Source organism: Periophthalmus magnuspinnatus, chromosome 11 (genome assembly GCF_009829125.3).
Source record: "Periophthalmus magnuspinnatus isolate fPerMag1 chromosome 11, fPerMag1.2.pri, whole genome shotgun sequence".
NCBI lineage: Eukaryota > Metazoa > Chordata > Actinopteri > Gobiiformes > Gobiidae > Periophthalmus > Periophthalmus magnuspinnatus.
In genome coordinates this window covers 28,967,843-28,992,428 of record NC_047136.2, presented here as the reverse complement: position 1 = coordinate 28,992,428, position 24,586 = coordinate 28,967,843, and the positions used below count along the sequence as shown (strand labels likewise).

At 44.1% G+C, this 24,586-nt stretch overlaps 2 protein-coding genes across 2 annotated transcripts; both read right to left on the bottom strand.

Moving 5' to 3' along the window:
• Positions 1–4,320: 4,320 nt before the first annotated feature.
• Positions 4,321–8,734, bottom strand: LOC129456639 (zinc finger protein 865-like). The gene is made up of 4 exons (XM_055225127.1): positions 8,086–8,734; positions 7,139–7,336; positions 6,534–6,602; positions 4,321–5,801 (listed from the first exon to the last, which is right to left on the bottom strand). The coding sequence occupies exons 1-4, from the start codon at positions 8,261–8,263 to the stop codon at positions 5,278–5,280; spliced, it is 969 nt and encodes a 322-aa protein (XP_055081102.1). The 5' UTR covers positions 8,264–8,734; the 3' UTR covers positions 4,321–5,277.
• Positions 8,735–10,233: 1,499 nt separating this feature from the next.
• Positions 10,234–24,141, bottom strand: mindy1 (MINDY lysine 48 deubiquitinase 1). The gene is made up of 12 exons (XM_033975605.2): positions 23,990–24,141; positions 22,017–22,243; positions 18,506–18,715; positions 16,337–16,749; positions 16,017–16,074; positions 15,874–15,938; positions 14,433–14,591; positions 14,176–14,278; positions 13,102–13,244; positions 11,869–12,072; positions 11,158–11,313; positions 10,234–10,538 (listed from the first exon to the last, which is right to left on the bottom strand). The coding sequence occupies exons 2-12, from the start codon at positions 22,099–22,101 to the stop codon at positions 10,476–10,478; spliced, it is 1,659 nt and encodes a 552-aa protein (XP_033831496.2). The 5' UTR covers positions 22,102–22,243; positions 23,990–24,141; the 3' UTR covers positions 10,234–10,475.
• Between the last annotated feature and the right edge of the window lie 445 nt (positions 24,142–24,586).

Here is a 24,586-nt window from a genome sequence, read left to right as displayed (position 1 = left end):
AGCTTTGAATCCATTTCCCTCTTGGCCCTCCGGCACTCCCCTTTCTTTGCCCTGCACTGGCACCATGGAAACTAAACTAATGAGAGAAGCACTAAACTCTGTTAATGAGAGAAATGTGACTTTATTTGTAAATCACAGGTGACCAATGAGCTCCTTCGTTTTACATATGTCATTGAAAGGAATCTGGATCTGATTGGACGATCACGTTTGATTGAGTTTAAGACGAGGGACCAGACTGATGTCCATCTGAATAAAAAATGCAAAGATGTTAGTCTGGATTTGACAGGGCACCTTCACCAGAATTATCTGGAACATTTCAGACCTGGAACTGCCAATCTCTACTGAACTAAAGGTAAAATGAGCTGTTAACTTGAAAACTACCACTTCATGACATCACAAGGTGGAACAGAGCATTTTGATCTTTGGAGATGTAGACAGACTAAAGTATTACTCAAACATGTGTGAATGAAAGAAAACATGCCATGGATTACAGATCACAAGAGTCAGTTTTACATTATATAAGAAGCAGGTCTAAATCAGGTCTAAACCCAACATAAAAACATTTGAAAAAACCCTCCCCCAGCTCTAGTGAATAACTTTGTTTAAGTGCCGTTTCAGGAGCCTTTTAGATGAGTGTTTTTAAACCTGATGAGTGAAACAGTCAGAGGCGGCGGTGCTGGGTGTGAGAGACGACACTTCTGTAAAGGATTTAAAATAATAACATTACATACTTAAAATGTACTCAATTATAATTACATGTACAGGTTTACAAATCTACTCTCATTTGTTGTGAGTTACTTTTCCTTTTGAGTTACTTTATTTTTGGTGCAGGTGTGTGTGTTTGAGGTCTTCTGTTCTGTCTTTTCATGTCTGACAAAAAACTGCAGAATTCAGTGTTTCTGAAGACCACAAACTCTGCAGATTCTGATCAGAAATGACCCTATCTGACATATTCTGACACAGGGAGGGCATCTGACACAATCTGAGGCACAGGGAGGGCATCTGACATGTCACAGGGACATTGAGGCACAGGGATACAGGAGGATGGAAGGGCATCTGGATGAAATATTGTTTTCTGTGACATTTGTGCTTTATTCATGACTTTGAGTTATTCACATGCTTACATCATTTGAGAGAGCACCTGAGACCTGGTTTAGACCTGGTTTAGTCCTGGTTTAGACCTGGTTTAGTCTTGGTTTAGTCCTGGTTTAGTCCTGGTTTAGTCCTGGTTTAGTCCTGGGTTGACCTGCACATTTAACAAAAAATATGAACCATACTGATGATGAACCATGACTAAACCAGGACTAAACCAGAACTAAACCAGGACTAAACCAGAACTAAACCAGGCTTAGGTCGGTCTCTGTTTAAAGGACCTAAATTATGAATGAGTCGTGTTGGATCAACGTTCGGAAACATTGTTGGATTAAATATTTATGTTACACACATTATATAACACACTCCTGGTTCAGTCCTGGTTCAGTCCTGGTTCCGTCCTGGTTCAGTGCTGGTTCAGGAGTTTGCCTGTTCTTACTGTATTTGTGTAAGGTTTGCTCAGGACTCAGATGCTCTGGGGGAAAGAGAGCCAGAGGAGACACTCAGAGAGACTTGCTTCAGAGGCTGATCTGTGGCCAGGGCCCTGTCCTGAATAAACCGTTTGTATTTCATAAGTCACCAGGCTTTGCAAATTGATTATTATTCATAAACATATATAATTTTTTCACAGCAGTAACAATATGTGGGTTTTACTCACTTTCATTGATATAAAAACTGCAGCATCATATCACTGACTTCCTCAAAACTGTGACTAACCTGAACTACCAGGACTTGACCAGGACTAGACCAGGACTAACTCAAGTCTTAGAAAAGTACCAAACCAAGTCTACAACAGGACGAAACTGGGCTCAAATCAGGACCAACCCAGGATTAAACCAGGTCTAAACCAAGACTAAACCAAAACTAAACCGGGGCCAGGTGTGATCACAGCCTCAGTCAGTATAAATGATTTCTTAAAAGTGGTGGCAGTATCACTGTTTGATGACATCACCACATTTAGGCCACTCATATTTAACACAGATGGAGCAGCTCGAGTGAATATTGTTGAGATGCAGATGTGAGTTCTGAAAAGTCCCAGTGTGAAAAGCAGATGTGTGACCTGTTTATGGTTAATATCTCTGTGTTTACTACGACTGTTCACATGAAATAAAAAATGGCACAAAGTCAGACGTCTTCTCTGTCAGTGTAAATAAACAAGTCAAATGATTTATTCCAGGAGAAAGTGGTGGCAGCTTTCACACAGGAGCGAGGGATGAAGGTGAAGAGAGAAGAGGAGGAAGAGAGGTGTTTAGAGGGGAAGGACAGGGGTGTGTCTGTGGGGGAAGAGGGCAAGGAGGAGGAGGCGGAGGAGGAGGAAGATGTGTGTGTTCTGGGGGATGGAGGGATGAAAGTGAGGAGAGGGAAGAGAGAAGAGAGGGTTAGGGTGTGTACTCTGAAGGGTGGATGAAGGGAAAGATGAAAGTGAAGAGGGACAGAGAAGAGGAGACCTTGCTTTGGGGGATGGAGTGAGGAGGAGGAGGAGCAGGAGGAGAAAAGGGAAAGAGGGAGAGGTAGAGGGAGTGTGTGTGTGTTTGTGAGCTGTGGGGGGTGGAGGGATGAAGGTGAGGAGAAGGAGAGAAAAGGAGGAGGGCGTGTGTGGTGGGACGGGGATGGATGGAGGGCGGTGCTGATGCTGCTGGTTTCCTGGAGACGGTCGCCACGGCAGCAGCAGCATCGACCTCTGAGCGTCCTTCTGCTGCTGTCTGTTTACGTCTGTCACCGTGACGACGACACAGGAAGAAAAGAATTGTGATTAACAATAAAATCACGATAATTATTAAGATGATCGATTTTTTTAAAACATGTAAATTCTAAAGACATTTGAATGCCCCATAATGAGTCGTGTGTTTAAACGAGGGTCCAAACTGTGGCCCTCAGGCCTCTGCTCAAATGGCCCAAATCATCACGGCACAGCTTTTTATGTAAATGTCTAAATATAAGTGTTTCTGCCACTGTCACCACAGTGTCTGTGTTTGATGACATCACCACAGTCTATGGGTGACACAGATGTGTTCAAGTGAAGATTGTTCAAATGCAGATGTTGTAACACACTGAGGTCTTGGGTCTAGTCTCTAATAGAAATGATGAGGCTCAACATTTGTGAATTTACCTTTTGGATATTTCATGGCAAAGTACAATGTGATCAACAGGGAAAACTGTGTCTGTCCTCATCAGGGAGTACGACGCCGTCATATTTTAGACTCTGGAATCACCACAAGCGTCACATGGTGATTCAGAGCTAAAATAATGTTCTGGCCTTATTAAAGGTGCAGGGCCCTGTCAAACCTGAGAACAGTGACTCTCTGTGTCCACACGGCTCTGTGTTTAGACACCTCTGAACTGTAGTATAAATGTTATTTGTTCAAAGTGAAAACAACAATGACCTTTTGCTTTAAATACACTGCCTGACCAAAAAAGAAATTGCCACCAAAAAAAAAAAAAAAGGTCACACACTCTAATATTTGGTTGTTACACCTTTAGCTTTGATTACAGCACGCATTCGCTGTGGCATTGTTTCGATTTCGCTTCTGCAATGTCACAAGATTTATTTCCATCCAGTGTTGCATTAATTTTTCACCTCTTACATTGATGATGGTAGAGTCTGACCGCTGCACAAAGCCTTCTCCAGCACATCCCAAAGATTCTCAATGGGGTTAAGCTCTGTACTCTGTGGTGGACAATCCATGTGTGAAAATGATGTCTCATGCTCCTGAACCACTCTGTCACAATTTGAGCCCGATGAATCGTGGCATTGTCATCTTGGAATATGCTCGTGCCATCAGGGAAGAAAAAATCCATTGATGGAATAACCTGGTCATTCAGTATATTCAGGTGTCAGCTGACCTCATTCTTTGAGCACAGACTGTTGCTAAACCTAGATCTGACCAACTGCAGCGACCCCAACCTATTATTAATTAAATCCAGGTGGCGAGTTTTTTTTGGCCAAGCAAAAGTGTATTTTGTTGTTAATATTTGTCTCCCTCTCTCTTCTTTTCTCTCTCTCTTCTCTTCCGTCTCTCTATTTTGTATGTTTGCAGTAAACAGGACGTGTTCCCACAGAGAGATTGAACTTCCTGTGAGAGACAGACGACCGGTCACACGCTCCATGACGGACATCATGGGGCGTGTGACCTCACAGGTCAAGATGTTTTGGTCTCTCAGACACAGATGCTGGCACATTTCAGACATTTGTTTCAGTGTCACCATTTAAAAAAATAATTTCCCTTTAAAACAAGCCTTTTTATTCTGTGACGTCACACGATTTCAGTCACAAACAAAAGCAGAATTGTTCAACTTTTTCTCCTAATATTTGTTTTCAAAATGTTCAGATAAAACAAAAAAAATAAAACACTTTAAGAACAGTCGAGCAAAGGATCATTGTCTTTGTGGCATATCCTGTCTCCCACATACCAGAGGGTGTGATTGACAGATGGATTAACCAATCAGAGATGTTCAGGTCAAAACAACAACATACAATTCTTTTTTCAGGTTTCGGCATTTTTAGGTGTCAAATTTACTTCCTGGTTGTAAATCCTGACATCACGCTAGGGAATACCATAACTGTTACCAAGCAACCATGTGATAAACTGGGTCAAAACTCTTCTAATATCACAGGAATTATCATGTGCTAAATCAAATTATAAGAAAACCCCTTTATGTTGCTGAAATCATGTTTAAAGTATCAGAAAAATGTGTTTCTTGTGTAAATTGTGCCGAAATGGACAGAATGGACAGAATTCTTCCAGTGTGACGTCACCAATACAGAACTCTGTAATTTTCAACATGTTTTTCAACTTTTTTTTCACAAACTGTTTCGTCTCGATCTTTTACCATTTATCATTTACAGCAGGTCTTATCTCACCAGATTAAGTACAATCATGATCATGAAAACCTGTCATAGGCACTTTAACATCCTTTCTGTCGACACAAATATCAAACGATGTGGACACAATCAGGGTGAGGGCATGGCTCTTCAGAGGATGTGAGTCTCCAGAGGGCGTGGCTCTTCAGAAGGCAGGGCTCTCACAGAGGGCAGGGCTCTCTGTCCTAAAGGTTTTGTGATGATATACAAGAACATTTGTAATGATGTAATTGAAAATACCTGCTTCACAAAGGGCTGTAATATTAGTTCTGCTTCCTCAGCAGATCCTATACAGTCAGAGTTTAAAGCCTCGGCCAGTCTCTCTAGCGCCTCGAGTGGACAGTCCGGCATGGCTCTGCGGGGGCGTGCGTGTTGCCGTGCGCAGCTATGGCGTGTCGGCGCAGGTTGGACTTGTCGCTGTAGTGTTTGCCGCAGACGCCGCAGCAGAACGTCTCGCCCTCGTGGATCTTGCGGTGGTTGTTTAAACTGTCTTTTCGGTTAAAGGTTTTACCGCAAACTGGACAGGTGAAAGGTCGCTCGCCTGTGTGCACGCGCAGGTGAGTCTCCAGGTTAAAGGTCGACTGGAAACGCAGCCCGCACAGAGGACACTCCCGAACACGCCGCGTACGTCCTCTATTGCCTGCCACTGGAGACACGCCTCCCGCTGGAGACAAGCCTCCCGCTGGAGACACACCCTCTGCTGGAGAGACGCCCACTGCTGGATACACGGCCACTGCGAGAGACACGCCCCCTGCTAGAGACACGCCCCCCGCTAGAGACACGCCCCCTGTTGGAGACACAGGAGCAGCACAGTCCAAAGGCTCAGGGCCCAGGCCCATAGTGTCCTCTGAAAAACAACAGAAAAGAGATTTAAAGCTGACATACTGAGCTCGTGTCTGCTCTACAGTTATAATCTATGACACCCGTGGATCATTATGTTAGAATTTAGGCATTTTAAAGCACAATATTCATCTAAAATTACTTAATAAAAGTAACAAGTCCACTGATTTAGAAAACAGCTGTTTCGTTTGTGCCAAAATGACTATGCGATGCTGACGAATCCAACATGTATCACAGATTAAGAAAATAAAATTGCTGATGGATGTAAGTGGAGAGCAGTGGGTGTGCACCGATGGAGGTGTAAACGAAGGTTGATCAGCAAAATGGTGTGGTGAAAATAGATTGCTCAAACATGCACAAATCACTCCAAATACAACTGTGGGTGAGTAAAAGGTGAGGAGAAACATCTATAACACAGTCAAACGCTCTGAATAGTTCAGTATACAGAATGGCTCCACTTTAAACTCCAAACACCAAAAACAGCTGACAGACTGAAATTGACTCCACATTACTGATAAAAAGTGACATTTCCACAGGTCACATGGTCATCAGTGTTTTCTGGCTTTAAAGTCATGAGCTGGCATTTTGTTATTCCAGCCTCTCTTTTATAGTCCATAAAATTCAAAGCAAACTGAGTTATTATATTTTAATGTATTTTATTGCAGTTATTGTCTCTGAGTTTAACATTTGTCCTTTTTTTTCCTGTTTCACCAAAATCTAAATATGTATAAAACTGCACCTGTCCAAGCTCCGTGTGAGAGCGATGCCTGCTGGTCACTCTGCAGAAAAACTCCACTTGCCTCAAACTCTGAAACACATATCAAACACACACACACGTATATATTATATGCACATGTCACACACATAGATGTTAGGGTGTGTGTGTGTTTAGAGCGGGTATTTTACTTCTGTGGGGTATTAACTATTACACATAACATAGTTGGATCACCATGTTACCGTTAATTGTTTTGGAAGTGCTATATTCACCCAAACAATGTATTAACATGTTGTATAAGTTGAATGTTCACTCTTTTTTGAGTCTCCCCTTCCTTTGCTCTCCGCTCTCACTCCCCCTTCAGAGCGCTATCGCAACACAATCAGTGTCCATCCCAACAACATGGTAGAACGCAAAAATGTATATATATTTGCATTCAAGTATTAGTTAGAGGAATTGTTCAGGATTGAGATGCTGTTGTAGATTTGAAGATGTTTTGTGGGTCAAAGGTTGCACTCTGTTCTTTGCGTTCCTCCTCTCTCCTTCCTTTCTTGCCTCTCTCTTCTCCTTCTTCAGCTTTATGTTTTGTCAGATTAAAAAAAAATAAAAAATCACATTAATAAATCTACCTGAGAGCTGCCCCTCCGTCTTCACCTCTCCACAGAGTCGATCCGTGACGTCTCGTGCCTCCTGCTCCTCTTTTAGTGGGTGGGGCTCCTTTGAGTGCTCATTGAGGAGGTGGGGGACCTCAGAGTGCTGTTTGAGGAGTGGAGGGGCTCGTGGGTGGGGGGGTTCTCTCTCTGCTGCTTCCACAGGCAAGTCACAGTCTGCAGCAAGACACAAGAACAGATGAAAACCACAGACTGTACATGTCTCTCACATGACACATCTACACTGCTAGCTGCCGAGATCCAAACAGGAAGTGAGCACAAGATATTAATAACAGATTAATCAGGCGCCTTCTTTCCTCGAGGTGGCTCCTGCTAGAGTTAGGAACTGGTTTGATTAACAGCATGGCTGGAAAGCGTTATCTTCAACAGCCTTGCTTCTGATTGGCTCTTTGGTTGCTATGATAGTTGTGGTTGGAATTCCAAATGTGAAACCGGGCCGAGATTTGCTGCCATAACTGCTAGCCTCCATGAGCTCCATTTTGCTGGAGCCGAAAAAAATCTATGATTAGATCACAATCTACTAAACAGCTGAAAGGTCTCTCTGACACAGCAGTCAGGATTCTTCTCATTCTCTGGGATTTTCATCAGAAATCTCCAAAAGTCAAATCCACAAATGTTTTTTACATGATAATTTCTCCCGCTGTATTTATCCAGCCACACCACAACATCTGGGAGGGCATCTGACACACCACAACAGCTGCAGTCTAACAATACAGGGATACAGGAGGGCATCTGACACACAGGTACACAAGAGTGGGAGGGCATCTGACACAAAGGGACACAACAGGGTGGGAGGGCATCTAACACACAGGGACACAACAGGGTGGGAGGGCATCTGACACACAGGGACACAACAGGGTGGGAGGGCATCTGACACACAGGGACACAGGAGGATGGGAGGGTACCTATTTTAAGTCCTTGTCCCCGTATGTGGAGTAGCTGCTCCAGGAGACTCTGTCTCTGTCTCTCGGTCTCTTCTTCATATTCTGCGATGGTTTTCTCCAAAAGCTCAAAGATCTCCTCCGCAGCCGCAGCCAGACGCTGCTTCACTGCCTCTCTCAGCTGCACCGGGACCCCGCACATTTCTCCTCATACACCCGCTTCAGACCAGATTTAATCCCGGTTTACAACTCGTTAAGACGTGGTTTAGTCCCGGTTTAGTCCTGGTTTAGATCTGGATCTTTGTCCTGGTTTAGTCCTGGTGTTTAGACCGGGTTTAAACCTGGTTCTTGGTCCTGGTTTAGTGCCGAGGATCTCTGAGCTCCAGACTCGCTTTAAACTCTCCTCACGCGATCAAAGCTCCGGTAAACGCTCCGGCTCCGCGGAGGTGCGTCTAGACTCCGGGTGTCCTCCGGGTTTACTTCGGGTTTACACCAAAAAGAGGCGGACTTCTGCGTCAAAGCGCAGTGTATGCTGCCACCGAGGAGGATGTGTGGAGAAGAGAGACGTTTTTGTTGATAAAATACTTGTTTTTCTGCGCCCTTTAGCTCAGAGTTTGTCTGAGAGTTTATTTGGAGTTGTATGTTTCCGGAGCGGCTCTGACCGGAAGTGCGCGCCGCCATGTTGTTTGTTGTGATGCCTCTGAAACATTGGCGCCCCCTCCTGTTTGGAGAGCGGCGCTTCTCTCCAGTCAAACTAACTCAGGAAAGCGTTTTTTCGTTCTCTAAACACTTTTTCTAAAATCTAAACTCTGCACGTGAGAGATGAACAATATAAAACATCGAAAGACTATTTGTTACTGTAACAAACTGTAGCGCCTCTAGCAGACATCCGACTGCCCCCTTCCGGACGGAGAGGGCATGAAACACGCCATAAAAATGTTCATTTGGATCATTTAAAGGACACTGCGTAACTTCTCTGGTGGATCCACATTCACACATTCTTAAATATGGGGGGTAAGCGCACACAAGTATTTTACTTCGGCTTACTCCTTTTGAGCACAAACTTGGGATCTGGGTGTACACTGTTTTGTTTTTGTTTGTTTTTATTATGCTCAAATAAACAATATTCATTCATACAATATTCATTCATTCATTCATCCACATTCACACATTCTTCTTGTCTCCCCTGCACAGATCTGACATGTAACCTGGTCTAATCTTGTTTACATGGAGATAAATAAGTTTAATAACATGCTGTAGAACATTCTAGGCACAGCAATAGTATCTCCATGGAGACAAACAGGCGACAGACCCTCCTCCAGAAAAGTTACACAGCGCAGCTTTAAAGTTATCCTCCTAGGGCCTGGCGTCCGCATATGTGGACAACACATTTTGGGTTGTCTAGACCACAATACAATTTTTTTTTTCTACAAAGGTCCTGAGGAACTTGTGCTTCCACTTAGTGGTGACAAAAGAGTACAACACATTATAGTTTAGATTCAAGATGGACTTTGTTAAAGGCACATGTCTGCACCTGTCAGCAGCACTTCAAATGAGCCACATTGTTTCAAGAGGCACAGTTGTTGTTTCTCAACACAGCAACATTTTGAGAAAAAACGTTTGTTTTTACTCAAAAAAAAAAATGTTGATGTGTTCAGGCACTTCAGTTTTTGCAAAAACGTAGAATGGATGTCCTCACATGTGGACATAATTTTTCTCATAATGTAAAAAGATAATTCTTTGTTTTTACACTCATCAGGTCCCAATCAGCCCAAACAACAAAGAGAAATTAATAAAGCATGCCATATATAATTTAACTCTGGATGCGAGAGTGGAACAATATAAAACATTTAAAGACTAAACTGACAACTGTGACCATGAGCAGACATCCAACAACGTGTTCATGTTGCAAAACAAATGTGAAATCCAAAGTATTTTAAATATTTATGCATTTTAACTAAATAAAATAAATCTAGTTTTCAGTTCTGATAAAAAGTAAACTTTGTGTCATTTCAAAGGACTTGGATGTAACTAAATCTGGATAAAAAATTGTGAAAACACAATTAACATACAGGGAGGACAACTGATACACTGGGAAGGCATTTGACACACGCGTACAGTTGAAGCGTCTCTGTTCACTCAGTCACACACACACAAATACCAACTTACAAAAATGTTTGAATCATTTTTATTATAAATTATTTCAGTGTAAATCTTGCGGAGCAGATCCAGTGGTAGACAGTCCTGGAGGTGCTGAGAGCACATTGACGCAGCAGTGACGTTGAGCTGCCGGATGTGTGTCATTAGTGTGTCGTTAGTGTGTCGTTAGCGTGTGTTTAGCGTGTGGAGCTGGCCCAGCTCCACTGGGCGCACACAGACACAGCACTTTGAGAATCACGCAACTTAGGCCAAAGCTATAACAGAACACAGTCTGAGTCCTTCTCTCTCCTGCGACTCTGAGCACCCGGCCCACGCACCTGCAAGAAAACACACCTATAGTACTATGGTAGGAGTAGTAGGAATAACACCTGTAGTAACGTGGTAGGAGTAGTAGGAATAAGAATAGTAATAGTAGTAGTAGTTTTGCAGAAATCATTTAATAAAGATGCGGTCAGCTAAAACTGTAGGAACTTGTAGGGTACTGTACGGTACTGTAGAGACCTGTAGGGTAATGTAGGTACATGTAGGCTACTGTAGTGTACTGTACGGTACTGCGGGGACCTGTAGGGTACTGTAGGTTACTGTCGTGATGTGTGGGGTACTGTAGTGTACTGTAGGGACCTGTATGTACTGTAGGGACCTGTGGGGTACTGTAGTGTACTGTAGGGACCTGCGGGGAACTGTAGGGTACTGTAGGGAAAAGTGACCCATAATCACATCCTTGAATCTGAAACAGCCAATTGTCCCGTGAGAAAATGTGTCCTCTGCATTTGACCCATCCTTCAGTGTCTCGGAGTTAAACCTGTCAAGAGCAGGAGGACCCATCTGCATCTCCTTTTGTGTAGGATTCATGCTAACTGTTGTTGTTGTGTAGTAGTAATATTCAAAGTACCTGATGTTGTTGTTGTTGTGTAGTAGTAGTAATATTCAAAGTACCTGATGTTGTTGTTGTGGTGTAGTAGTAGTAGTAGCAGTTGTAGTACTTTGCTGTTGCTGATATTCTTCTTGTTGAAGTTGTCGTGCGAGTTCTGCGTCACTCAGAGTAACAGGGTCTCCTCCGCTCTGCTGCAGGGACACAGCCACAAGGTAGTCCTGAAGTATAAAGTACACAAAGTATTTACTACAAATACTTCATTATATTACTGAGGTCATGTGAAGATAAGACTGATCATAGCTGTCAGACACATACATGATCAGACAAAAACATATTCCAGTCCATGCTGATGTCTGTGGGGATGATGTCATGGCCTTTTACCTAGACAACACCCCGAAAGGATGCTCGTCACAATCTGACTGGACGGTGCAATGTGCCAAGAGGTCTGGCTGGTCTCTGTACCAACAAAGAGGCGCCACGTCTAAACCATGGTAGCGTCCCACTACAGTTTTCATATAAAACTCATTGTATGGATGTAAACACTTGGAATGTCAGCACAGACTCCTTTCTTCTATTCAATCAAGTTAATTCTCTGGACTTATTTTCTGCTTAGATACAGAATACACTTGAAACAGAAATAAATGAACACAAGAGGAAAAGGCCGTTTTCCTCAACACTACTGTATATACAGTGATTACTATTCCATCACTATAGTCCTGTTATAGTCCTGGTCTATCTGGGCCGCTGTAGTCCAGTTATAGTCCTAGTCTTACCTGGTCTATCTGTGCAGCTGTACTCCGGTTATAGTCCTGGTCTACCTGGGCCACTGTAGTCCGGTTATAGTCCTGGCTCTTCTGGAACAGTCTGAAGTCAGAGTCACAGAAGTTTCCATCTCCTTCCACGTTATGAAGTGATTCCCAAACCAGACGCTCCTCCGACTGGAAGCCCTGATCTGTCACCAGCAGGTACAGGTGGCTCTGGGGTCAAAGGGCAAAGGTCAGTGCAGGTACAAAGGTCACAGCTTGTACAGGTGGCTCTAGGGTCAATGGTCAGGCTGGGGTTAGTCCTTGTCTAATAAGATTCATTAGGTCTAATATAATTATAATTTAGATTCTAATATAATTATACTAAAATATCATTCCTTGACAGTATGGGTTGCACTGTGTCAGAAGCCCTTTCTCAGAAGTGTCACATGATGTTGCTGTGCATGTCTGCTCAGTGGAACAATGGCCCTACTTTGTTTATCTGTATCACCTAAAACAACATTAAGGCGCACAGAGCAACAAGTCCCATTGTTGAATCCGTGAGGCCATCGAGATCCGGAAACGCGCCCAGAGACTGTAAATCAGGATGAGGGGGCGTACCAACTTTCTCACACCTGGAATACAGTTCTGAAGAAATTAGACAGCAGATGGCATTGTTGTCCTACTGCTCCAAGTAGGAAGACTGCAAGCACCAAAATCAGTTTAAATCAGCTGAGCGGACACATCACAGCAACATCACTGACACTGAAAAGGAAGGGCATCTGACACGGTGCAGACTAAACTGTCAAGGTTTGATACAAACAGAAGTTTGTTCATAACAATCTAAAGTATTATGGGTTTAGTCCTGTTTTACTATTGATTTAGTACCGCTCTGTACCAGGTTCTTGGTCCTGCTTTAGTCCTGCTTTAGTCCTGCTTTAGTCCTGCTTTAGTCCTGCTTTAGTCCTGCTTTAGTCCTGCTTTAGTCCTGCTTTAGTCCTGCTTTAGTCCTGCTTTAGTCCTGCTTTAGTCCTGCTTTAGTCCTGCTTCAGCCTGGTCCTGTTTTATTCCTAATTTAAACATGGTTCAGACCCAGTCTGTACCTGGTGCTTTGTCTTGGTTTAGTCCTGGTTTAACCCTAGTTGGGACTTGGTGCTTGGTCATAGTTTAGTCCTGGTCTACTTCGGATTCAGACCTGGTGCTTGATCCTGGTCTAGTCCTGGTCTAGTCCTGGTCTAGTCCTGGTCTAGTCCTGGATCAGACCTGGTGCTTGGTCATGGTGCTGAAGTGGTTGTTCCTGAAAAACACTGAGATCTCTCCCTCTCGTACTCTGGAGGTGAGTTCACACAGGCCGTGGTACGAGAGCTGAGACGCCGTTGACTCCAGGAACTGTTCCGCGACCAGGCCTGAGGGAGGGCAGAGGACACACGGAAGTCAGAGGTCAGGCCTGAGAGAGGGTAAAGGTCACACAGGGGTCACAGAGAGGAGCATATTGGAAGTTACGGGGGTGTACTCAAAGGGGTAGCAGCCATTTTTGTTGACATCTGTTGTTATTGTACTGCTATTTGTTCTGGGTTTTATTTGATCCATAGCAAGTTCCACACCTTTAATTCAAAGTTGCAATAAAGTTCACAAATGGACTTTTCACTTTTCTGGGATATAAAATCATTAGTTACATTTTTATGTCCATATAATATCTACAGCCATATACTATCTCTTCTAGTTTCACTGTTCCTCATGATTCTGTTCAAAAAGACAAATCTGATGCACTCAGGACAAACTGGAATGACACACGGGCACACAGAAAATGGGGCAGTGCCAATTAAATGTCAGCATCAAAAATGGGAATAAAATATCAATATCATTATAAAATCTGTATCAATACTGTCCGATTCCTGTTTTGAACTGTTTTGTATAGGGTAGAAGATCCTGCGGCTGTAAAATTCAGAGATCCTACAGCTGTTACCTTCACAGATCCAACGGCTGGAACCTTCACAGACACTGAGACAGTTACCTTCAGAGAACCTTCAAAGAGCCTGCGGCTGTTACCTACAAAGAGCCTGCGGCTGTTACCTACAAAGAGCCTGCGGCTGTTACCTACAAAGAGCCTGCGGCTGTTACCTTCAAAGAGCCTGCGGCTGTAACCTTCAAAGAGCCTGCAGCTGTTACCTACAAAGAGCCTGCAGCTGTTACCTACAAAGAGCCTGCAGCTGTTACCTACAAAGAGCCTGCAGCTGTTACCTACAAAGAGCCTGCAGCTGTAACCTTCAAAGAGCCTGCAGCTGTAACCTTCAAAGAGCCTGCAGCTGTTACCTTCAGAGAGCAGGCAGCCGTTACCTTCAGAGACCTTGCAGCTGTCCGCTGAGTGTTTACAGTCGATGATCTTCTCCACGAGTTGATTATAACTGAGTTTTCCTACCGCTGCCACAGTCTCTGGACTCTGAGGAGAGAATCAGGGTTTAGACTGGGTTTGGACCGTGTTTGGGTCTGGTCCAGTTCTGGTCTAAACCTGGTCTAAACCCGGTCCAGTCCTGGTCCAGTCCTGGTCCAGTCCTGGTCCAGTCCTGGTCCAGTCCCAGTCTTGGTTCCAGTACCTGAGGATCCAGTAGCCAGCCGTGGTACAGGGGGATGTTGAGCAGATCAAACACAATGCATTCAGGCGTGTATTCGAAGTCACAGACCCCAGTGAAACGCACATTCACATCTAAACCTGTGCAGAGTTTTGGCAGCACGGCCATTGCGTCGCTCATGTTCTGCAACCGAAAATATGGCAAAATAAAACAAAACAGAGACAGGTGAGAGTTGCCACAGAAACGGCACACAAAGGAGGTTACTACTTATCAAGGGGGTGCTAAGGTCTTCCATACGGGTGCTCACAGAATGCAGTATTTATTATTGTGGTTTGGTCAATTCTGAAACTGACTTTCTGTGCCCTCTGGTGCACACAGCACAGCCTTAACATTAGAAACGTTTGGAAGTATAAATACAGTGACGGTTAATACGTGTGTTTAAATGAGTCTTAAGAGGGCTAAGGCTGCTTGTCCTGCTGGAACTGTCGGTGTTGACACAGCTATGGTATGGCGAGATTACACATGTAAACCATGGATCTATGATTAGACCTGGACAAGACACTCCACCTCAGTCCGAGGGTGAGATCGACTAGTGGCCGTTCCAAGTACTTCCTTTCCCGGGAGCTTGGGCCCAGTAAGAATTCTCCCATAAAGCAAGAGCACAGTGTAACAGAGGGTTGGTGTTAGTGTTAGTGCACTTGACCACTGACCTCTGACCTGACCGTACAGCACAGCGCAGTTTATGGGAATTCAAACTACCCATGTTTGGCTGACAGGGCATCCGCAGCTTTCACAAAGGGATGATTTTGTAGGATTCTTCTCTATTGTCAAAACAACAAATCCTCAAAGCGCCTAAAATTAGCGTTTGCAAGATTTAGTCTAGTCTCACTCTGAGCCTGGGCTAGATCCGCTCTATGAGTGATCGCTCTGATTGGTTAGAACAGGTCACATGGTGCACGTTACAGTGGTCTCATGGTTGGAAGGAGCTAGGCAAGAAAAAATATTATTTCGCATTTTGCAATGAGCTCAGGCCATTGAAAACAGTATGCATCTTTGGTTCATCTTCAAATCTTATTATACTTTCATGATGTAAAAAACACCCAGCGAATTTAGCCCTTAATGCTATGTGGTGTCAAAATGGCATCAAACACCTCTAGTTGGACGCACCAAATTTCAGCAAAGTTCTGATTTTCAATTCTGCTGTTTGATGGCTAGGACGTGAACAATCAAATGCACCATCTTGAACATTTGAAATGCACCGCAGAAACGTTGGACATGTCTCCATAGACTTAGAATGTAAAATAGCAGTGAAATGTTGTCTGGCCTGAACACAGCCTTAGACACAAAGCAACACCGTGTCACATGACGTGTTCTTAAAGTGAAACAGGCCTCACCCCAAAGCTCTGGACAGTTCATCATGTAGATATGTGCAAAGGAGGAGCCTAAAGTAGAGGAAGGTAGGTACCTGCTGGAAGTTTAGCTCCACCCCTTTGCTTTTCTCTCGAGGCGTGGCTGACAGGACGCACTCACCTGAACAAAGAGAGGACTGTGATTGGACCAGACTACTAACATCTGTTTCAAGTTGCGCTGTGATTAGCTGAAGCTTACCCAGGTGAGTCATCAGGTCCTCTGTGGTCACTACCTCAGTCTGAGCAGGCAACTTGGCCTGTAACAGAGGAGAGGATCAGAAAAGCAGAGGAGCGGGTCAGAGGAGCAGAGGAGCGAAGAAGAGGGTCTGAGGAGTAGAGGGTGAGAAGAACGGAGGGTTAGAGGAGCAGAGGAAAGTGAGTGGAGCAGATGAGAGGGTCAGAGGAGCAGAAGATGATGAGGAGCAGAAGAGAAGAAGATCAAAAATAGGAGAGGGACATAGAAGCAAAGGGGAGGGTCAGAGGATGAAGAGAAGAGGAGCAGGTGATGCAGAGGATCACCTTCCAGCGTAGAAACAGTGTATTCATGATGGCCAGCAGGGGGCAGGGTCCATTCTGGCTCTGGGTGATGATCGGGGTTCGTTCCTCTTTCCAGGTGATCCACTTCACCAGGTACACCTCCTGTGGCCCCACTCCCTGTGGCCCTGCCCCCTGTGGCTCTGCCCCCTGTGGCTCTGCTCTCTGTGGCTCTGCTCTCTGTGGTCCCGCTTCCACAGGCCCCACCTCCTCCATAGCAGAGGAAGGGGCTGAGGAGGAGGCGGGAGGGGCTACGAGAGCAGTGGGTGGGGTTACAAGGGGGGGAGGGGGGGCTGTGGAGGTGGGAGGGGCTTCGGCACAAGTGGGCATGTCTGTTGAAGAAGGGGGCACAGCTATTGAAGAGGAGGGTGGGGCTGCAGCTGCACTTCCAATGAAATCTGAAATGAGAGATTCATGTTTATTAATGCAGCTATTAATGTGTTATGAAGATTACAGCAGACCTACTGTGCTTGTGTCTGCTCTATAATTATAATATATGACACCGTGTATCATTATGTTATAATTTGCACATTTTAAAATCTTAATATTCATCTAAAACGTCTTAAGATACAAGTCCGCTGACTTCTGTGTTAGAAAACTGCAGTGTCCAATGGGAGCTGTAAACGTCATCACAACAAAGCATCGGTGCTCCTTATGGATGGCTGCACATCACACAAGTGAGTTGCAGATTTTTAAAATATTTGTAACAAAATGTCACCGGTTCTGTTCATTATATTTATGGACAGAATTTCTAGGCGCAGCCAGGGGCCGGAGGGGGTCTGGTTTGGGAACCACAGGATTTCATCTCTGCTGTTTGCAGATGATGTTGTCCTGATGGCTTCTTCAAGCCAGGACCTGCAGCAGGCACTGGGGCGGTTTGCAGCCGAGTGTGAAGCGGCTGGGATGAGAATCAGCTCCTCCAAATCCGAGGCCATGGTTCTCGACCGGAAAAAGGTGGTTTGCTCTCTCCGGGTGGGTGGTGAGTCTCTGCCCCAAGTGGAGGAGTTCAAGTATCTCGGGGTCTTGTTCACGAGTGAGGGAAGGATGGAGCGTGAGATTGACAGGCGGATCGGTGCAGCGTCTGCAGTGATGCGGTCGCTGTATCGGTCCGTTGTGGTAAAGAAGGAGCTGAGCCGGAAGGCGAAGCTCTCGATTTACCGGTCAATCTACGTTCCTACCCTCACCTATGGTCATGAGCTTTGGGTAATGACCGAAAGGACAAGATCGCGGATACAAGCGGCTGAAATGGGCTTCCTCCGCAGAGTGGCCGGGCGCACCCTTAGGGATAGGGTGAGGAGCTCGGTCACACGGGAGGAGCTCGGAGTAGAGCCGCTGCTCCTACACGTTGAGAGGAACCAGCTGAGGTGGCTCGGGCATCTGCTCAGGATGCCTCCTGGACGCCTCCCTAGGGAGGTGTTCTGGGCATGTCCCACCGGGAGGAGGCCCCGGGGAAGACCCAGGACACGCTGGAGGGACTATGTCTCTCGGCTGGCCTGGGAACGCCTTGGGGTCCCACCGGAGGAGCTGGAGGACGTGTCCGGGGTGAGGGAAGTCTGGGAGTCCCTGCTTAGACTGCTGCCCCCGCGACCCGGCCCCGGATAAGCGGAAGAAAATGGATGGATGGATGGATGTAACAAAATAACTACGTGACATTGCCGAATACTATGCACCTCACTGATTAAGAAAATAAAACCGGAGAAGAAAGTGCATACGTCACAGTGGGTGTGTAAAAACGGTGGTTGAAAAAAAGTGATTAATGATTGCTCAAACTCCAAATACAACTTTGAGTGAGTTAATGGTGAGGAGTATAACAAGGTTAAAAGCTCTAAAAAAGTTGATACTGCATAATAGCTCTGTATAGTGTAGTAAATAATATTAAGACATAATATAAAGTGTAGAGCCTATATAACTCTATGGAAGATTCAATGTCTTTGAAAGAAATCTCCAAGTTTCTGATCCACAAATGCTGAACCTTATCATTATTTGTTTGGGATTGGCTCCACAAATTTTTTATATTAATCCCAGTAATTACAGAGATATCAACCATAAACCAGGTCAACAAATTTGCAATCTGACAATTACACAGCAAATTCAACCACAGAGATTGTACAATGTGTGATGTCATCTGATGCATAAATATCCATCTATTCAGACCTGTTTTTGACTCCTTTCCCTCCTGGTTTCTCGGCATGGGCTCCGGCGTCAACCCGCCCACTGTGCTGATATCATCTGTGGTGATGTCATTTGTGGTGACATCGTCCGTGATGTCGTCATCTGTGAGGCTGGGGAAGGAGGCGGAGTCAGTAGAGTGCAGTTCATCTGAAGGTGTCATGGCAGAGCTCTCCTCTACACACAGTCGCACCTCTGGTTTAAAAAAAGCAAACAGAAAAATATATAAGAGAATTACCAAAGAAACCTAAAATACAGGGTAGTAAAATTGTAAATATGAAAAACAGATCTAAAAAATCTTGAAAGGGATTTGTACTACTTTACAGTCAGTTCCATTCTGGTGTTAACTGCATCCACGTGCACAATCAGCTGTTAACTCCTCGGTGTCTTGACAAAACTTTTAGCAAGAGTTTTGTAATCTCAGAAACAATGCGACTGGCATAAGAGCAGGTTTGGATTCCTCTGTGGCTCACATCTCTGATAGCACCATCTCTTAGCAACAGCGTATTTCTGAACTTGACATTTGGCACAGATCGTCTGTGTGCCTGCGCTCTTTTGCCAACTTCATTGCTCGTTTTTTGACAGAAGTCCATTTTCTGTTTGCCTTTTTCAGATTCTAAATCAAATGTCCGTACTTGTAGCTCATTAATTTGTTGTTGATAGTCCCGACAGCGTTCACAGAAAGAATTCCTTTGGTGTCTTCCCCCGGACAGGTCACTGACTCGCCAGATATTTTGTTAAAAAATGTAAAAATGGTTTAAAACTCTGGGATTACTTAAAAGATCATAACTAGACACATTTTCCAACATTGGAAGAGGTAAAATGATTATCAAGCAAAGTACAGAAAAGCAGCAGGAGCAAACAAGGTTTGCGTCTGCACTCTTCAGAAGCAGGAAGCACCCCAAAACAACAATGCACATGGTAGACTCAACCAGGCACGCCAAGATGAGAGGCACGAATATTCGAACTGACTAGGAGTGGAGGTGAGAGACGGGTCTGGTGGCACTGGGGTAACAGCGACTTAACCACATTACCGTACTTGCTGACGGTAACATGCACTAGATACCACACAGAGTGCCCTCCATTTGTGGCATGGGAGACAATTATGATTTATGCACAACTATTACAAAACTGAACAACTTTCTGAGTAGTGTAAATGGTGAACAGATTAAGTTCTTAGTGGACCCTGGGGCTACATATTCCGTAGTGCAGACTTCAGCTCTCTCCTGTGTGTCTAATGGTTGGTTTATGTATTCTCTACTGGCAAATGAAGACACTTCTCCTCTGCACTGTGCTGACTTGGGGGGCAATTCGGTTCTACACTCACTCCTCTATTCGCCACTATCCCCTGTGAATCTGATCAGATGTGATTTGATGTGTAAACTGAGCTTTTGTCTCTTGTTTGCACAAACCACAAAGGATTTGGCATTGAACCCGTTAAATTTCATTGGGGTTCATATGGAAATCCCAACCCCTACTTCATGATTTTCAATTCATTTGATTGGTCTGACAACTGAGAAACTTTGAGTTGAGAATAGTGAGGACATGTGGTTTGTCAAATATTTGTATTACAATTTTGGACAGATAAGTACTCCCAGTTAAAAAAACAATGTCAACCTGAAGAACCTAACCTTTGCTGTTATTTATAAGGCTAATATTTTTTCTCTGTCCCGGTGCACAGAGACCCACAATTTCGGTTTACCTTTGAATATGATGGGAATCTGTACAAACAATGCAAACATGACTCAGTGTCACATTTTAAAAACCTACATGCAGATGCCCACCAGGCCAGTTCTTCTAAATTGCAATTTGCCAAAAAGGAAGTAGAAACTCTTCATGGGTCACATGATCTCTGCAAAAGGTAAAAGTATTTCTACTAAGCGCACTGCAGCTATCCAAAACATTCCAACCCACCTCTAACTAACCCAGACTTGATTTTCTATGAAGATGGATCTGCATCCTGAGACACACACACACAGCAGAGAACAGAGTGGGATTTCCAGTGTGCTCTGATCATGAGACGATGGCCTGGGTGCCCTCCCAGATCTCTGTTCAAACTGCCGAGTTGGTGATGTTAACTAGGCCTCTAAAGTTGCAGCTGGTAAAACAGTAACCACCTACAATGCCCTTTGGCAGGTCTCAGTGTTGGAACCAAATCAGGCCCTTTGGAGTATTTCAGCAATCACAAGCCATGAGGGAGACCTCCTGGCACCCGTGCATGACCTAGCACACCTGACAGCATGCTGAGACCTCGTGGTAACGGGAACTGACAAACTAATCTGACACTTATCCACTGGTATTGCTCACATTGGCTTCTGAACCTTCCACTACTTCTGCCTCTGTTCTGTTAAGCTCAAAGTAAATCTTCACTCAGTGAGTTTGTTTCATGGTGTGGGTGACGGCTAAAGGCATATCTGTGTCCAGCAATGGCCATGGAGTGGGCTAATGGAGCAGTCTGACCAAAAAAAAAAAAAAAAAAAAAAAAAAAAAAAACACAGCAAAGCTAATCATTTAAATGTTTTTTTGTTTGAATGTGTCCATTTTCATGTTGTCCTTCATGTAAAACATTTATTTTGAGTTGATTAAGAATAAAATGTGATTTTATTATCATCAAAAGAGGGGAATTGTTAAGGAAATCTTTACTTACAGTGTTTTACCTAATTTGTACTTTGTCACAATTTATACTTTGTGAAACAGTTTTTCTGGTTCATGTAATTCGTATCTGTATTGTATAAATGAGCCTCATTTCCACAGGGCCGGTATGGTGCGGACCCTGACTGGTTCCACTGCATAAAATAATCCGTGCCGATCCCTTTTAGGGGTCTATAGCAGACTGTTGGAGGTACTAGCTTCCAAAGGGGTCTGGAAAGCTTGGGACCTGGCACCAATTTGCGGTGCTAGTTACACTTACATGCTCCAGGTCCAGGGCAATTCTAATCAACCTAAAACAGGAAAGGTTTAGTCTGATTTCATGTCAGACAGTGAGAAAAAAAGTGTATGTGTTTTTTATATAGTGTATGTAAACTTCTGGTTTCAACTGTATATAAATGGGCATAGCTAACCTGCTAGCTGCCGCTTTCCAAACACGATGTGAGCATGGGCATGCATCTGGCACCATCGACTCTAGCTCCAATTCCCTTTCTATTGTCAGGCTCATCATTTTGGTCTTAAAATGTTTGTATTAACCCGCTATACATGTTCCTGGAGTTTATTTCACAATTTCGTCTGTAAAACAAGATATGAACAGTAATAACAAACCAATCAGGTGCCTTCTTTCCTTGCTTTTGCTAGAATTAGCAACAGCCTCACTCCTGATTGACTGTTTAGCTGCTATGATGCATGCAATCGGAATTCCAAATATGGAACTCTGCTCCAGATTTGCCGCTATAACTGCTAGCCTCGATGAGCTTCATTTGGAGACAACTGCTGTGGGTGACGTCACACTCACTTGATCCATTTCTTCATACAGTGTATGGTTAGAAGACAAAACACCCACCTGACTCCTCCTCTTTCACTTGGACAAGAAGTGCAGTGTCCCCATTGCCATGGAGATGGTCAGCTGACACCTGAGGGCTCTCCATGATCGGACGCCCCCAGATGAACCCCGCCCCCTGGCTCTGTTATTTGTTTTGGTTTAACTTTGGAGGAAAAACAGGATCCAGATGAACTTTGACCCCACCGTGACCCAGAGAGCAACCCCAGTCGCTGAGTCACTGAGAAGATCTGAAACAACAGAAAATCAGGTTTGAACAATAAAGAAAGAAACTAACCACGGGAATGTGCAGGGTTTTTTTAAAGGTCCATATTATGCTGTTTTCTGATCTATGTTATAATGTTGTTTTACAAAATGTCACAAACAGACCTGGGGTTGTGTTTTGTTTCATTCCCACATGTTTAATACACAAACCCTGCAGATTTAGGCCAACTTCTTCAATCAAACAGAAAACACTCTGTTCAGGAAGTACTCCATTGTGTTTTTACACTCCATATACCTTAACCAGAATCATTTGCATGATTTCAGCCCTGGTATTGCCAATCTCGACTGAACTAAAGGTAAGAGGAGCTGTTAACTTGAAAACTACAGCTTCATGACATCACAAGATGGAACAGACCATTTTGAGCATTAGAGATATAGACAGACTAATAATAAAGTGTTACTCAAACATGTGTGAATGAAACAAAAGACAACTCCAGGTCTGTTTTGATGAGGCAACAGCATCATAGCATGTCTTAAAGCTCACAAGTAAATTTTGTGTAATAGAGGACCGTTAAATACCAACATTACAAAATCTAATGATCACCACTCGTCACCTCCTCTGTCAAATGCAATCACATTACATAAAAAGACTGCAACTGCTACTGCTGCTACTACTACAAAACAACAGTGTCATATCAAAAACATGTGAAAGTTTAGATAAGAGCTACAATAGATTCAAAATCGCATTTTGAATGGACACAATTGGCAAATTTGTGAAATAACATTATTTCCTCCACAAACAACAAATTTGTACAAACATGTTCTGAAATGTCCCTGTATGTCAGATGCCCTCCCTGTCTCCATGCAGTCTTATTCTGCATAAAAAACTGCTAACCTAATGTTCTGAAATGTGATTCTTGTATTAGTTTGTCAGTCTTTTTGTCATTTCTTCTGGACACGTGTAAAGCTTTGAAGATTTTTTTACACAAATTGTGCAGCCCTAGTGTGTGCTCAACCTAAAAAGTCTTTAGTCCTGGTCTTGACATAGTATAATCCCTGGTTGCAACTTCACTATGTTTTACACTGTCCTTGATTAGGATTAGGTTTATTCTGGGTTTAGACCAGGCTTAGTCCCGGTTTAGTCCCGGTTTGGACCTGGCTACATCGTGATTTAATCCCGGTTTAGATCTGGTTTAGTCCTGATTTAGTCCTGTTTTTTCTCTGAGAGGGCGTTGGTTTTCTAGTTTAGTCTGAACAGAACTGCCAAGTCACTGCTCCGGTCCCACTGACTGTATATAGAGTATTTGTAAAGAATGTAAATAGTCTATGTTGTGTCTACGTTCTGCACAGAACCACTGTAGCTGTGATACACAATACTACAGTAACACAACAAGTCACTCAGAGCTGTTCCAAACTCCATGTGAGCAGCTGTCACACAAACATCTCTGAACTTCCTGACACTTTGTTATGAGACGGGACAGAGACAGAACCGTGCTACCCCGATCCAAACAGGTCCAAACGCGACTTGGGGCTGTTTTATGAATAAAGGTCCCGAGAAAAGCCGCAGTTTGTCCTCTGTCCCTCCCTGCTCTCCGCGCGCTCTAAGTAGCTTTAGCACACTGTTAGCCGTTAGCTTAGCATTAGCTTTAGCTGAGTCCGAGCTCTTTAAACCGACACAAACACCGGGACTCTACCGAAACAGCGGCGGAGAAAAGACACTCTCCCCCGGGTCAGACTAAGCCCGACAGCCCGGCCCGACCCCCGCGGCTCACCAGCCCCTGAAGCTCCGGGAGACAGCAGGAGAGACAACAGGAGAGACAGCGGGAGAGACAGCAAGAGAGGCTCCGGGAGAGGCTCGGTACCGTGTCCGGGATCTGTGCGCCGCTCCGGGCTGTTTACATTCCGCTGTCACCGGGACCAGTGCGTCACGTCCGGAGGCGGGCACGCGGGAAAGAGTCGCGTTTGAATAATAAAACACTTTATTTATATATTTAATACTTTAAATTAAACAAAGGAAACTTGTTACAGTTAAAACATATATAACGCACAGGATATAAATATAAAAACGTATACTATAAATGTAAAAACATATACTGTACATATAATGACATTTACTATAAATATAAAAACATTTATTATAAATATAAACGCATATACTATAAATATAAACACATTCACTATACATATAAACACATACTATAAGTATAAACACATATACCATAAATATAAACACATTTACTATACATATAAACACATGAGAAGGTGGAGGAGAGGAGGAGGTGATCAAGGCGAAAGGAGGAGGAAGAGGAGAGCGGAGGAGAGGAGGACATGAGAACAGGAGGAGGAGATAAGGAAGGCGAAAGAAGGGT

Coding starts and splice junctions, on each gene's coding strand:
- LOC129456639 (XM_055225127.1), bottom strand. CDS start 8,263: ATGTGCGGGGTCCCGGTGCAGCTGAGAGAGGCAGTGAAGCAGCGTCTG. Junction 7,337..8,085: donor GGGACAAGGACTTAAAATAG/GTACCCTCCCAT, acceptor GTCTTGCTGCAG/ACTGTGACTTGCCTGTGGAA. Junction 6,603..7,138: donor GACGGAGGGGCAGCTCTCAG/GTAGATTTATTA, acceptor TATGTGTTTCAG/AGTTTGAGGCAAGTGGAGTT.
- mindy1 (XM_033975605.2), bottom strand. CDS start 22,101: ATGGAGAGCCCTCAGGTGTCAGCTGACCATCTCCATGGCAATGGGGAC. Junction 14,592..15,873: donor TGGAGCTAAACTTCCAGCAG/GTACCTACCTTC, acceptor TTTCGGTTGCAG/AACATGAGCGACGCAATGGC. Junction 11,314..11,868: donor CAGCTGCACAGATAGACCAG/GTAAGACTAGGA, acceptor TTTATACTTCAG/GACTACCTTGTGGCTGTGTC.